Source organism: Leguminivora glycinivorella, chromosome 12 (assembly GCF_023078275.1).
Source record: "Leguminivora glycinivorella isolate SPB_JAAS2020 chromosome 12, LegGlyc_1.1, whole genome shotgun sequence".
Taxonomy (NCBI): domain Eukaryota; kingdom Metazoa; phylum Arthropoda; class Insecta; order Lepidoptera; family Tortricidae; genus Leguminivora; species Leguminivora glycinivorella.
In genome coordinates this window covers 24,162,297-24,175,667 of record NC_062982.1, presented here as the reverse complement: position 1 = coordinate 24,175,667, position 13,371 = coordinate 24,162,297, and the positions used below count along the sequence as shown (strand labels likewise).

At 42.9% G+C, this 13,371-nt stretch overlaps 1 protein-coding gene across 2 annotated transcripts; it reads left to right on the top strand.

The window, feature by feature from the left end:
• Positions 1–110: 110 nt before the first annotated feature.
• LOC125232138 (reticulon-4-interacting protein 1, mitochondrial) lies at positions 111–7,161 on the top strand. Of its 2 annotated transcripts, none has more exons than XM_048137768.1 (7): positions 111–239; positions 2,297–2,513; positions 3,300–3,511; positions 3,647–3,844; positions 4,036–4,145; positions 4,293–4,485; positions 5,638–7,161. In XM_048137768.1, the coding sequence occupies exons 2-7, from the start codon at positions 2,300–2,302 to the stop codon at positions 5,851–5,853; spliced, it is 1,143 nt and encodes a 380-aa protein (XP_047993725.1). In that variant the 5' UTR covers positions 111–239; positions 2,297–2,299; the 3' UTR covers positions 5,854–7,161. The 2 variants fall into 2 exon arrangements, with proteins under 2 accessions (XP_047993725.1, XP_047993726.1); XM_048137769.1 differs by lacking the exon at positions 111–239 and adding an exon at positions 376–461.
• Positions 7,162–13,371: the final 6,210 nt, after the last annotated feature.

The window sequence follows — 13,371 nt, the reverse complement described above, 5'->3', positions numbered from 1 at the left end:
ATTCAAGAAGTGCATTTATTTATGAACTACCTACTTGAGAATTACATATCAAATTATAATTTGTCTTTCAAAATTAGAGATTAGGATAAAGATTCCGACCGATTCCTTCGGCGACTGTCAATTCCGTAAAATGTCAAATACCAAAAACTTGACTGTCAAAACAAAATATACATAAGTCGTCTCACGGATTTAAGAAAAATAGACGGAATTAAGTTAGAGTATTTCGTTTCTCATAATAGGTAGGTAAAGGTATAGTTTAGTAATATTTAACCAGTGCCCTTTCCTAAAAGAATATATAATATTTCCTTTTGAGGTTATGTAGCAGAAATTTTAGTAGGTAAACAGTTGAAGTAGGTCACTGTGTATTTATACTTCCTCAAATAATTTATGTGAAAAGAATTGTTTCAGTTTCTGGCTTCACTTACATTTTACAGTTGTGGCGGGCACTTGGTTTGTAAGGTGTAATGTAGATATACTTTTACTCCCAGCATTTTCATCCCCGTCAATAGCTCACTGGCTCTGCTAATTTACCTCGGGTTAATTCACGTATTCAGAACCAGAACATTTTCATGTAGCTGTTCAATTTCAGGCCTTGCAATAATAATTAAAAAAAAAACCTACTTTGTATGGACTAAATAGGTGAACATGGCAATAGTCCACCCCTTGAGCCAGGGGTCAAATATTTTATAGATTTGGAGCCAGAGGATATCTGTTTTACTGCCTCAACACAGACAACAACGCAGTTTGAGGTCCATCTCCCAATTGGTCCTAGCCTATAAAATAGCGAAATGAAATCATATCCTGAATAAATGAGGAGGTAGACTAGGCCAAAAGGTCCCAAACCAACTTAACATGACCCCAGTAAAAGTTGCAAAATTTTCAAGTTGAAACTGTCACAAGTAGGGATTGCAATCCGGTCCAGCGGATCCGGTAATCCGGCCGGATCCTGTGCTTTTTTCATGCTACCGGATCCGGTGAAATTCTCCGGATCCGGTACCGGATCTGGTAATGTCATTTAATATGTTTGAATAGTGCAAAAAAATTACATTTACGCTAACATTTGAACGTAGCTCAACAGGGGATTGCAATCCGGTCTGATTTCCAATCAAAAAATAATTTAATACGTACGTTTTTTGCATTACTAGACCGTTTGGAAGTAAAATAATGTGCTCAAGTGACGCGTCAAACTTTCCGTCTTTGAATCTGTAGTGAAATCTGTGCAATTGTTTGCTTGGATGCAAAATGTGGAATAGTGGAGAGTGACAAAGGGCCATACGACAAAACTTTTCGTTAACATGTCACTGAGGTCGATCCTTCGCGTTTTCTGGCCAAACACTATCCGAAATCAAGACCTATTGAGTATATGCCAGCAAATACCCATTAGTGAGGAAACCGCGACACAAAAAGTACATTGGTAGCACACAATTCCAAGAGTTCCCTCTAACGAAATAACGCAACCATTTCTTTCGGCTGGAAACTCATGGAAGCGGTCCGTTGAGGATGAACTACGAGCGACCGGGTCGAGCTGGAGCGAGGCCACGAGGGTAGCTGAAGATAGGAAGGCATGGCGCGAGCTTGAGTACGCCCTTTGCATCTCTGTGGTGATGTAGGACTACAAGAACAACGTTTTCAGCATGATATAAAAAGTATGAGGGCACATTGCTACAAGAATCATAAAAAAACAATTCAAAGCTTAAATATGAACATTTTTAAAAGGTATCCGGTAAGATTGTGGTTTCAGCAATAGCAAATAATACTAAGGTCAATTACTCTTGATGACTTTAATTTAGCTACTGTAGTTTTTTTAGTTCTTCCTTGCGTGTGAGAAAAGTTAACTGTAAAATAACACAAAACATAATTATCTTTTTTTAAACAGTTATCTCATATGCATGTAGGTAATGTTATAATGTCCGTTCTTAATTGTATCTTAAAAGCTCTATAGGTATTACTGTAAAACAATACAGTAAAATTAATTTTGTTGTCTTATGAAAGTTTAAAAAGAACGAAAGAATTTTATTTGCGACTGATTATTTTAGTAAAATTTACTTGTTACCTGGTAAAAATGTTGATTTCTAAACTTTCAACTTCTGGTTTATTAATAGTGAAGCAAAATACTATCATATTTCTCATATTATGCTGAAAATATATAAAACAAGTTACTATTTGGGTACTTTTAATCCTCAAGGCCAATCCGGCCGGATCCGCCGGATTGGGACCAATATCCGGCCGGATTGGATATCAGACCGGATTGCAATCCCTAGTCACAAGTGAATGCTGAAATAATGTGTATGTGCAGGTAATGGCGGCGGCACGAGCGGCAGGAGCGGCGGAGGCGTGGGCGGGCGCGGCGCGCATGGCGGCGTGGCGCGCGCACTCGTACGCCGCCGACGACGCGGGCGCGGCCGCCGCGCTGCGCCTCGACGCCGCGCGCCGCCCCGTGCGCCGCGCGCCCGCCGAACTGCTGGTGCGGGTGCACGCCTCTTCCATCAACCCTATCGATCTCGCTATGATCCGTGAGTATATAAAGCCTGCCAACACTAAAAAAATTTGCTACACTTTATCGTCCCATAAAACTATAGCTGGTAGAAAACTTGCTTGACGAGATATAGTCTATTCAATATCGATTTAATGTTAATAAACAAACACAACGACACCCCTGTAGCCAATGAATTGTTACCTTATTTTACGAATCAAGGGTTCCGTTTAATACTTTATGCTGTGTCCCTACAGCATTACATTGTTGTAATAAAAACTGATGCAATAATTCACTATGGGTAATAATATAATGCTATTACGCAGCGTAAGACGTCAAAGAGATCACACGTATCGAGTCATAACGTACGTTACTTACTTTCAGAGACTTGCCACTATTCCACCTCGACACCTGAGTGCGACTTGTTTGCGTGGCGATGGGCGGCAATATGTAGTGAATGCTTGAGATTGTTTGAGGCGATGGATGCGAGGTGTTCAACTGTTCCTATATAAAATGTCTGTTAGGTGTATGCCTATTATTGTAAATGTATATGTCTACTTTGTTTTTCTTGTTATGTCAGCCTAAGATACGTGACGCAATGGTTAGCTGTAAAGTCATGTAATCATGTTTACCAATAAATAAATAAATAAATTCCATATTAATACATAATGTGGATCTACTGGTGAAACCCGATAAATCGAGATAATTTGTCCTTGAAATAACAACATTGTGGTAATTTCACATAGTTCGAATTAAAAAAACCAGTATGCTCAACTTTTCGGGTTTCACCAGTAAACCCTCGAATAACCTCTTTAATTTCCCTCAGGTGGTTACGGCTCACGCGTGCTAAACGCCTGGCGAGCGCTCGAAGGGAGCGAGGGCTTGGAGTTCCCATTGACACCGGGGCGAGACTTCGTAGGGACGGTGGCGGGGGCCGCCCCGGGCGCAGCGCTCACCCCGGGGGAGCGCGTGTGGGGCGTGCTGCCGCCGCATAGAGTAGGGGCGCACGCGGAGTACGTGCTCGCCAAGGACAGCTGGGTCAGTCATTATATTGTCATACTGTATTGAGGAAAGAAGTGAAACATTGGAGCGCATGCCACGTACGAATAATTTCACCTAAATGTACGCTTCATAATGTGTTCTATGGTCCAATAATGAAACCTCTTCACCCAGGTGAGCAAAGCGCCGGAGAACCTGGACGACCTGGAAGCGGGCGGCGCGCTGTACGGCGGGCTCACCGCGTGCGCCGCGCTGCGGGCCGCGGGGCTGGCTCCCGGCGGGGCGGGCGAGGGGGGGCGCCGCGTGCTGCTGCTGGGGCTCGGCGGCGTCGGCCACGCGGCCGCGCAGCTGCTCGTGCGCGACACCCACCATGTGAGTCACGTGACACGGCGACTGCGCGACAAGAGAGACGCGTACGCGCGGGCCTCACCGCACCGTAACTTATGGTATCAAAATCGTTATTAAGTTCAGTGATATTTCGAACGCCATAATTATACTCATACACTAATTATATTAATCCCTTATGTGAATTTCGTGGTTCTAATAATTTTATATGAATTGAGGTGGTGGTGAGCTGCGCCAGCGAGCAAGCGGAAGCGGCGCAAGCATTAGGAGCGGAGCCCCTCGACCGCCGCCAAGAAGGTTACGCCGAATCTCTGGCGCAGGCCGGCCCGTAAGTTATCTCTAATTCCTTATTTAAAATTACCCGGGTTCAACAATCTGGTACCTTTTTAATGGAAACCTCACAAATATCGATCGTAATAATCAGGACTGAAAACTAGAATGTGTATTTTATTGACATGTGTTTGTAATATGTTAGGTTCGACGTGGTGATAGACTGCGCAGGGCAGGGCGGCGCCGGCGCCGCGCTGCTTCCCTGCGCGTTCGGAGTCTACGTCACGCTGACGTCGCCGCTGCTGCGCCAGACCGACGCCAGCGGCATACTGCCGGGCACCGTGGCCGCGGCGGCTGATCTCATACAGCAGAACCTGGCTGTCAGACAACCTGCGCAGGTACAGACTAGACACCAGCCCCCTGTGATGTCACCACGCAAGACTGACGGCATCCTGCCAGGCACCGTGGCGGCGGCTGATCTCATACAGCAGAACCTGGCTGTCAGACAACCTGCGCAGGTACAGTATACTAGACACCAGCCCCCTGTGATGTCACCACGCAAGACTGACGGCATCCTGCCAGGCACCGTGGCGGCGGCTGATCTCATACAGCAGAACCTGGCTGTCAGACAACCTGCGCAGGTACACTATACTAGTCACCAGCTCCCTGTGACGTCACCACGCAAGACTGACGGCATCCTGCCAGGCACCGTGGCGGCGGCTGATCTCATACAGCAGAACCTGGCTGTCAGACAACCTGCGCAGGTACACCATACTAGACACCAGCTCCCTGTGACGTCACCACGCAAGACTGACGGCATCCTGCCAGGCACCGTGGCGGCGGCTGATCTCATACAGCAGAACCTGGCTGTCAGACAACCTGCGCAGGTACACCATACTAGACACCAGCTCCCTGTGACGTCACCACGCAAGACTGACGGCATCCTGCCAGGCACCGTGGTGGCGGCTGATCTGATACAGCAGAACTTGTATTTTTAGTATACCAAGTATTGATATATCCGCCCTTGTGACGTCACCGCTACTACCGAATACGACCAAAATACGACCCATATCCCAAAGTCGACTTCTAGGACACTCACTGGAGGAAAGGGGCGGTGAAATTCTCGGAGGACTGTGGAGGGAAACGGAAGACTAAAAACCTACTGCTAAAGAGTTCCGTGACTATTTTTGTATATTTAGATTCAGTTTGGTTCGTCAGGATCGTAGCAAATAGAAATCCATGATCTCTGCCTTATCCTCTAAGAAACAGACTTTAATCAATCTGTGTAAGTCAATCTGTATGAATAACCCGGCTACCTTCAAATCAGGGGTGAACTGGCATCTTCTTGGGGAGCTCACTCCATCGTAGGCACAGAACACCCACCGTTGGGTGTGGTCTATAATCGTAGGCCACGTCTTTGCCTTCGGCTAGTCTGTGATCAAGAGTAAGCCCATTTATAATAATAATAATAAAATAAGAAAAATAATCCTATGATATTTATTGATTGCGCTTGGCGTTTTCTATAGCGATTGTCATTTTGTTCCGTCCAGATAGCGTCTCTGTCCGCGTGGCTGCCGCGCGTGCGCTGGGCGTTCTTCTCGCCGCGCGCGGACGACATCGCGCTGCTGCGGCGGCGCGCGTCGCGCGGGCACTTCACGGTGTGCGTGGAGCGCGCGTGGGGCTGGCGGCACGCGGGCGACGCGTACGCGCGCGCGGCGCGGGGACACGCGCGCGGGAAACTCATGATCGACTTCACCGCACCGTAAATGCCTGACATATGAAAAAATAAAGTGTTGGTGGATCGTTTACAGTGTTCTAAGTCGTATTGGATTGTAGTGTGGTGGTTTTAACATGTAAAAATGTGAATTGACGCAGTTTTTGGTGACCGAGCGACGCGTACGCTCGGCTGTGCGCGCGGGAAACTTAGGTAAATGATAACAGTCATGATTGACTTCACCGCACCGTAATAACTTCACGAAAACAAGTAAAAGTGTGGGTGTGATCTTGTAGATAGTATTCATAGTCGCGTTGGATAGTGGTTTGGTGATTCTATAATATACAAATGTGTTAAAGTTTTCGGTGGCCGTGCGCGGGAAATTTTTAATTTCATACTCGACTTCACCGCATCGTAAGTGCGTTTTCACATTATCCGATCCGATATGTAGGACCGATATCCTATAAATATTAAAGGCGCCATCTTTGATTATTCCTTTGACATATTTTCTGAATCCGATATCGGATCAGATAATGTGAAAATCCCTCGATTCCTCTTACTCTTATATTTATTTTAATACTTACTGTTTCTCACTATCAAATCTAAGGCACATTTGTTAGAAGCCTTATCGCTAAACATACAAATGTAGCTTATCAATAAACAACCATTTCAGTTAGATGACATAAAAGTAAAATAGTAAAATACACAGCATAGAGTATAGAGTCAATACAGCTTGATGATATGAAAGTAAACTCATGATGATAGATAAACGCTTTATAAACCGGAATCCATACTAATATTATAAATGGGAAAGTGTGTGTGTCTGTTTGTTTGTCCGTCTTTCACGTCAAAACGGAGCTTTGGTGAAGATAGTTGAAGGGATGGAGAGTGACATAGGCTACTTTTTGTCTCTTTCTAATGCGGGCGAAGCCGCGGGCAAAAGCTAGTTAGCTTATAAATGTTTGTCTTTAACTATCATGTTGACTTTTGTATTTGTAAGAAAGAGACTAAATACTTTTAACCAATCAATTCAGTGACTTTTTTATGAATAAGGGGATTAGTCAGCAAATAATAATAAATTTTAAATTGCAACATTCGGAGGTCCAGACGTCTTACTAAAGATGAAATGAATTTAACCATGTGTATGTGGTCAGGAAGACAACACCATCTAGACATTTCAACTAATAAGGTATGTTTAAGGAACTGTTACCACCTGTTTAGCTTTAAAGTTGACTGTTGATCATGCGTCATGTCATGAAATAAATAATGTAGGTACATATTATGTACATGCAACATCTTAGATAGTCAGTATTATTTAAGATATTGAATAAAATTTAATATCAAATTTATAATTGTTGTATATGTATATCTTAATATATTCTTCTTCTTCCTCGGTTCCTCATGGCTGAGGGTCGCGACCACATGAGGTCGTTATTTTTCGCACCAAAGCTCTCCACTCCGCACGGTCTTCTGCAGTCCTCATAATAGGCGCCTGTGTTAAACCCTGGCAGGCCTTCTTAACGCTGTCCACCCAGCGGGTCGGTGGATGGCCACTTCCCCGTCCTCCATCCACCATGCCAACCATAATGCGTTTCTCTAGGTTTTCCGGCTCCCGTCTGGCCACGTGTCCAAAGTAGTACAGGATTCGCTGGAGGCATATGACAGACAAGCGGACGTGAATTTTAAGTTCCGCCAGGATCGACACATTGGTGCGGCGCGCCGTCCATGGGATAGCCAACATCTTACGCCAACACCACATCTCAAATGCATCGATTCTGCTCCGAGTACTCGCCTTCAGAGTCCAGGTTTCTGAACCATACAGGAATATAGAGAAGACCAGGGTACGCATTAGCTTGGTTTTCGTTGCTTTACTGATTCCTCTGTTCCTCCAGATCTTCTCTAACCGCTTAACCGCAGATTTTGCGATCTGTGCTCTTCTTATCACCTCACGTTCACAATCGCCATCCGCAGTTATTAGTGAACCGAGGTAGATGAACTCCTGTACGGTATCTATATCCGACAGCTCTCCAGTTCGGACAACAGAGCCTGTCCTCTGCACAAACATTAGTTTGGTCTTGGATCTATTAATATGGAGACCGTATTCCGCGCTCACTACTTGTACCCTTTGCAGAAGCTCAGCAAGTTCCGATTCGTTTGTGCCTATAATGGTAGTGTCATCTGCAAAGCGTAGATTGTTGATGAGCTTAATATATTATTCCCCTTTTTTTACTATAAGGTCGAGTTCACAAATATATTTACGCGTCTCTATGATAATGACCATAAGGTCGTGTATGGAATATTTGTCTGTGGACAAAAGAAATCGCTGTGAACTCGACTGAAAAATAGTACATTACTCTACAAGTGCAGAAAAAAGGGAAACCGACACGAGTTATTACGAAAAAGGCCCGACTGGCGAAATAATAGGTAGGTGGGCCATTTTAAATAAATAATAGGTAGGTAGGTATCTATAGAAAACAATTCCTTAGTGGAGAATTCCATGAAATGGTCTAGGTGCCGTTGTCCTGTACTAACGCGAATTTTCTGCTAATTGGCTTAGGTAAAAGGATATTTTTCTCAGGCAATGTGTCAAATTATGCCTAGAAAAATGATAGCCTTCATTTGAATTTTTTGTCAGCTTCTTTTAAGCTGAAATAGTGAATCTCAATTAGGGTTGCAAAAAAACGGATTTTTTCTGGCTTGAAAAAAAAACAGTTTTTTTTTTTGGAGTATGTTTTTTTTTCTAAAGTACGAAATCTCAAAATTTGCAAAGCAGTTAATACTTTTATACGTTTTTTTAGACTTAATGTTAACTATTAAACGAATTTAATCAAATAACTTTAATTTCTGGTCTTATAAAAGTAACATTTACGAAATCTGTAGTTGGTAGTTATCACTATTTACTATTGACAACACCACCGCCTCTCCACGCTGCACGCCGCATCGGGGATTCCCCAATAAACGTTAGTATACTGAATGTTATTCGAATTAAAATGTACGTTATTGTTATTGAAACACTTTAAGTCTCACGAAAAACTGTTATTGTCGTTTTATTTGTTCATCTAAAAAAAATACATATTTAGAAAAAAAAAACAATGGTGCTCGGTTTTTTTCTTCATAATTCTGAAAAAAAAAAACATTTGGTTTTTTTTCTATTTGCAACCCTAATCTCAATACATGACAATACATATAATGCGTTTGTGTACCATAGATATAAGATTGGTTTGTACGGGACAGGCCATAGAATGTTACACTATCCAATCCAATAGTAGGATTAGCCCGATCTCCTACTACAGGTCCGAGTGCCCGCTTTGTTGTTGCAGGTGCATCGCTATAGGTGTACCTACGCCGCCGCCCGCGCCGCAGCCCTAGCAGAATTCTCAAACCAACAATAACTTCAGTGCAAAAGGGTAAGGTTTACAGATCTCATGCTATTTCACTCAGTCTCAGTACAAGAAGTACTAACATTACCGAAATAACGCGACAAATACGATCGAAACATTATTACATAGTACATACATCACATACATGTAGCCCCGTAGCCTGCATTTCTGCGACGCGAACGCCATCGAAACCCCGCAGAAAGGTACTCTGGCTCTGTCGCGCCAATACGCATGAGCGATAGAGATAGATAATAGCTATGAAAGAGATATACATATTATTATCGTGAGCGTCTGACGCGTTTGATGTGCATTCGGCTACGCACACTGTACTTTACGTAGCAAAGTGAGTCAACGTTGCCGGAATCGCCCGATCGGGATTTGAGCTCTGTTGCACCGCTACAAGTGCTAAACCGTAACCCCCAGCAGGGTTCTCCCGGTATGTAGCGAATATTTCCCGTGGACCCACGTCCCGCAAGCGTGATCGTTAGCCTTGAACTTGCCTCTGTGCTGAAAACTTATTGTATGTAAAATAACCTGGCTATTTTTGCTTTTTAGCGATAATACCACCTGTTGTTAACTTGTTACCTATAGTGGTTTTTAGGGTTCCGTAGTCAACTAGGAACCCTTATAGTTTCGCCATGTCTGTCTGTCCGTCCGTCCGTCCGTCCGTCCGTCCGTCCGTCCGTCCGTCCGTCCGTCCGTCCGTCCGTCCGCGGATAATCTCAGTAACCGTTAGCACTAGAAAGCTGAAATTTGGTACCAATATGTATATCAATCACGCCAACAAAGTGCAAAAATAAAAAATGGAAAAAAATGTTTTATTAGGGTACCCCCCCTACATGTAAAGTGGGGGCTGATTTTTTTTTTTCATTCTAACACCAACGTGTGATATATTGTTGGATAGGTATTTAAAAATTAATAAGGGTTTACTAAGATCGTTTTTTTATAATATTAATATTTTCGGAAATAATCGCTCCTAAAGGAAAAAAAAGTGCGTCCCCCCCCCTTAACTTTTGAACCATAAGTTTAAAAAATATGAAAAAAATCATAAAAGTAGAACTTTATAAAGACTTTCTAGGAAAATTGTTTTGAACTTGATAGGTTCAGTAGTTTTTGAGAAAAATACGGAAAACTACGGAACCCTACACTGAGCGTGGCCCGACACGCTCTTGGCCGGTTTTATTTATACTTTGACAACTTAAACATATACTATGAGCTGCAAAAGTGCAAGGCGAATTTATCAATGAATTCATTCAATTTTATTCATAATTCCTCCATACAATTTTGCTCCAGAGATGTATCCACTTTTTCACCTTATTGCATTGTAATAAGGTATACATCGTTTTGTAGTCGACTGTACATAATGATGACATTTTAAACTTTGTCATATTATTATTAAGCTGGGGATGGGGTGGCCTAATAGAGTTCCAATTGGTTGACTGTACAGTCACCGGCATAAATAAGTGATGTGATTTCGGTAATACCTTGTCGCTTTTAACCATTTGACAACTGCGCGTATGACATTTCAAACGAAATGTTAAGTACTTAATGTGACAAGGTACAGAAATCATCACTTATTTATGCATCACTTATTCGTACAACAGGGGTTGTTAAGGTTCAGCATACGCAAAGTTACAAAGGCTTATGCACCGGTAATGCAGTAAAAAGGTCGCAGGTTCGAGTTCTGCCGGAGGTGTGAATTTTTCCTTTAATTTCAAAATATGTAGTATCGCTCGGAGATGTTTCTGCATCACAAAAAAATAGTCGTAGGTGCTTACTTCTGGGGTTGCAAGCCTTCATAAGTTCATAACATGGAGCTGGGAGCATATTGAATACCGTGACCGCTTACCGCCAGTCGTTTCATATGCGTCACCAATGTTGCTTAAAAACTACTGGCCCCGTAGTTGAATGGCATTTCTGCGATGCGTCTGGCTCTGTCGCGCCAATACGCAGGAGTGATAGAGATAGGAAGGTATGAGAGATATTATCGCGAGCATTTCGTGAGCGATGTGCATTCGGCTACGCACACTGATATATGGTTTTTAACCCCCGACGCAAAAACGAAAGTTTGACGTGTCTGTCTGTCTGTCTGTTTGTCTGTCTGTCTGTGTGTGTGTGTGTGTCTGTCTGTGGCATCGTAGCTCCTGAACGGATGAACCGATTTAGATTTCGTTTTTTTTAAAGCTGAGTTAGTCGGGAGTGTTCTTAGCCATGTTCAGGGCCGGATTAAGGGTAGAGCGAGTGGAGCGGCCGCTCTAGGCGCCACATGGTAAGGGGGCGCCAAAATCGAGAATGCGGAAAAATCCATACAAAAAAATTATACGTTTCGTGGGCGTGCACATATCACAAAATGGCGAGAGGAGTCGGGAATGAATCCAGCTATGGAAAATCTAGATTTGTAATTTAGATTAAGTGGAAAGTTGCACCACATTGCTAACATATACCAACATTCATAAGGCGCTGTTGCTAGGGCGCCGTAAAAGGATTGCCTTGATGAACCACATTGTTGTGCGGCGAACGACAAAGTTACGTCGCTATCCAAATGCAAAAATATGAGTCTACCCGATAGTCCAAAGCGGAGTTCCTCATAAAGCCAAAGGCGCAAAATGTCTCAGAGAGGCGCAATTTTGTAAGTCACAGCATCAGATGGTGAGCGAACTTCAAAGCACTAAGATCACTTAGTGCAAAATACCGAAATGGGCATCCCGACGATGACGATCAAGTCCGCAGCTAATCTCTTAATGAACTCTTAGTATTATAAAAATTATAGTGATGGCGAAATATAAGGGCTAAAAGTCGGGAACATGGGAGCCCTGTGAAGTCAAAATAAGGATGCAGAGGATAAAAGCTTGAAAGTTCGCGGATTCCTCGCTGGCGAGTTGAGCCAAAAAAAATCGCGCTTACTATTTATATGTTCTCTTTTAGTTTGGAAAAATTCTGAATCTGCTTTCCTGACTTGGCCACTATAGTGCTCCATTTTATTTGTTATTTTATGTACATGATATTCACGTTCAGCCACACGTAACTATACTAGGGTGTGACTGCGAAAGTTCAACCTGTTCAACCATTTGTCCCTTTCGTATTCTGTATGATGAAATCCATAAATTCTGTATTGCGTTAATCTTCAAATTACGGCATTACCTACTATGAAAAAAATTTCGCGCTCGCTACGCTCGCGATTTTATTTCCTACGTAGTGAATTTTCTTCCCAGGGGCGCCGAAACTCAAACTCGCTCTACCCTGATCGAGTGCACGGGCCGGCGCTGGCCATGTTTCATAAAAATCGGTCAACTATGTCGCAGTCGGGAGTTTTTTCCAAATTTTAATTTTGTGGTTAGGTTATAATTAGGTGAATATTTAATTGGTTATCATATGAAATGGTTGCGATGTCGTAAAATATAATGAATACGAGTAGGTAATGATGTAACCGCGTAAACCTGTTATCAATGCCAAGGTCGCCGACACGAAGAGAAGAAAGTTGTCGACACGTGCAAAATCGCTTTTTCATTGCACTGTTCCGGAAAGGGGCATTTTCACATTACCCATTTGGAAAGGAGACTTTTCATCCTTTTTAAGAAAGACACTCACCAGGCACTTTTACGTTGAATCACTTTACTATTTTGTATGTTAACGATTCATCGTTTAAATCATAACGAAACAGCCAAGAGCCACATATTTTTATTAAGTACTAGTATAGTTTGTGAAGTTAGTGCATGTAGAGATAAAAGGTATTAGGCTCTACAGGGTGTAATTTTTATAACCGTCAATATCTATAGAGGTACCGTGATCCTGGTCATCATAACTGATATAGAATCAAAAATACTCAAAAAAGATTACCCTAATTTTACCTTTAATATCCGTACTTTATGTGCGCGAAAGTGCATTTGAGTACAAAATCGTCCGAATTGCCCGATCAACTAAGGTATTTCAACTAGCCGCGCAGGTGACGTCACCGTTATGCGTGTGCGCACACGTTAGAGTGTTTTTGAGAAAGAATGAAAGGGGTGACATCTATGTAAAATTGAATAGATTTGAGATTACATAAGAGCGATATGGACAAATAGCTACGATACGCTTAAGAAGCGTAAGCGATTATGACGATGACTGGGTAAGTGGGTACCCTGATTCCTGACTAAAATTTTAATGTGAAAGTGCGCAAGTGACGTGTGACCATATGTTTCTTACCTTAA

What these genes read in the sequence shown, in the direction of transcription:
- LOC125232138 (XM_048137768.1), top strand. Translation starts at nt 2,300, where the DNA reads ATGGCGGCGGCACGAGCGGCAGGAGCGGCGGAGGCGTGGGCGGGCGCG. An exon ending in TGCTCGCCAAGGACAGCTGG is followed by an intron (nt 3,512 to 3,646) that starts GTCAGTCATTAT and finishes CTCTTCACCCAG; the next exon opens with GTGAGCAAAGCGCCGGAGAA. An exon ending in TCGTGCGCGACACCCACCAT is followed by an intron (nt 3,845 to 4,035) that starts GTGAGTCACGTG and finishes ATATGAATTGAG; the next exon opens with GTGGTGGTGAGCTGCGCCAG.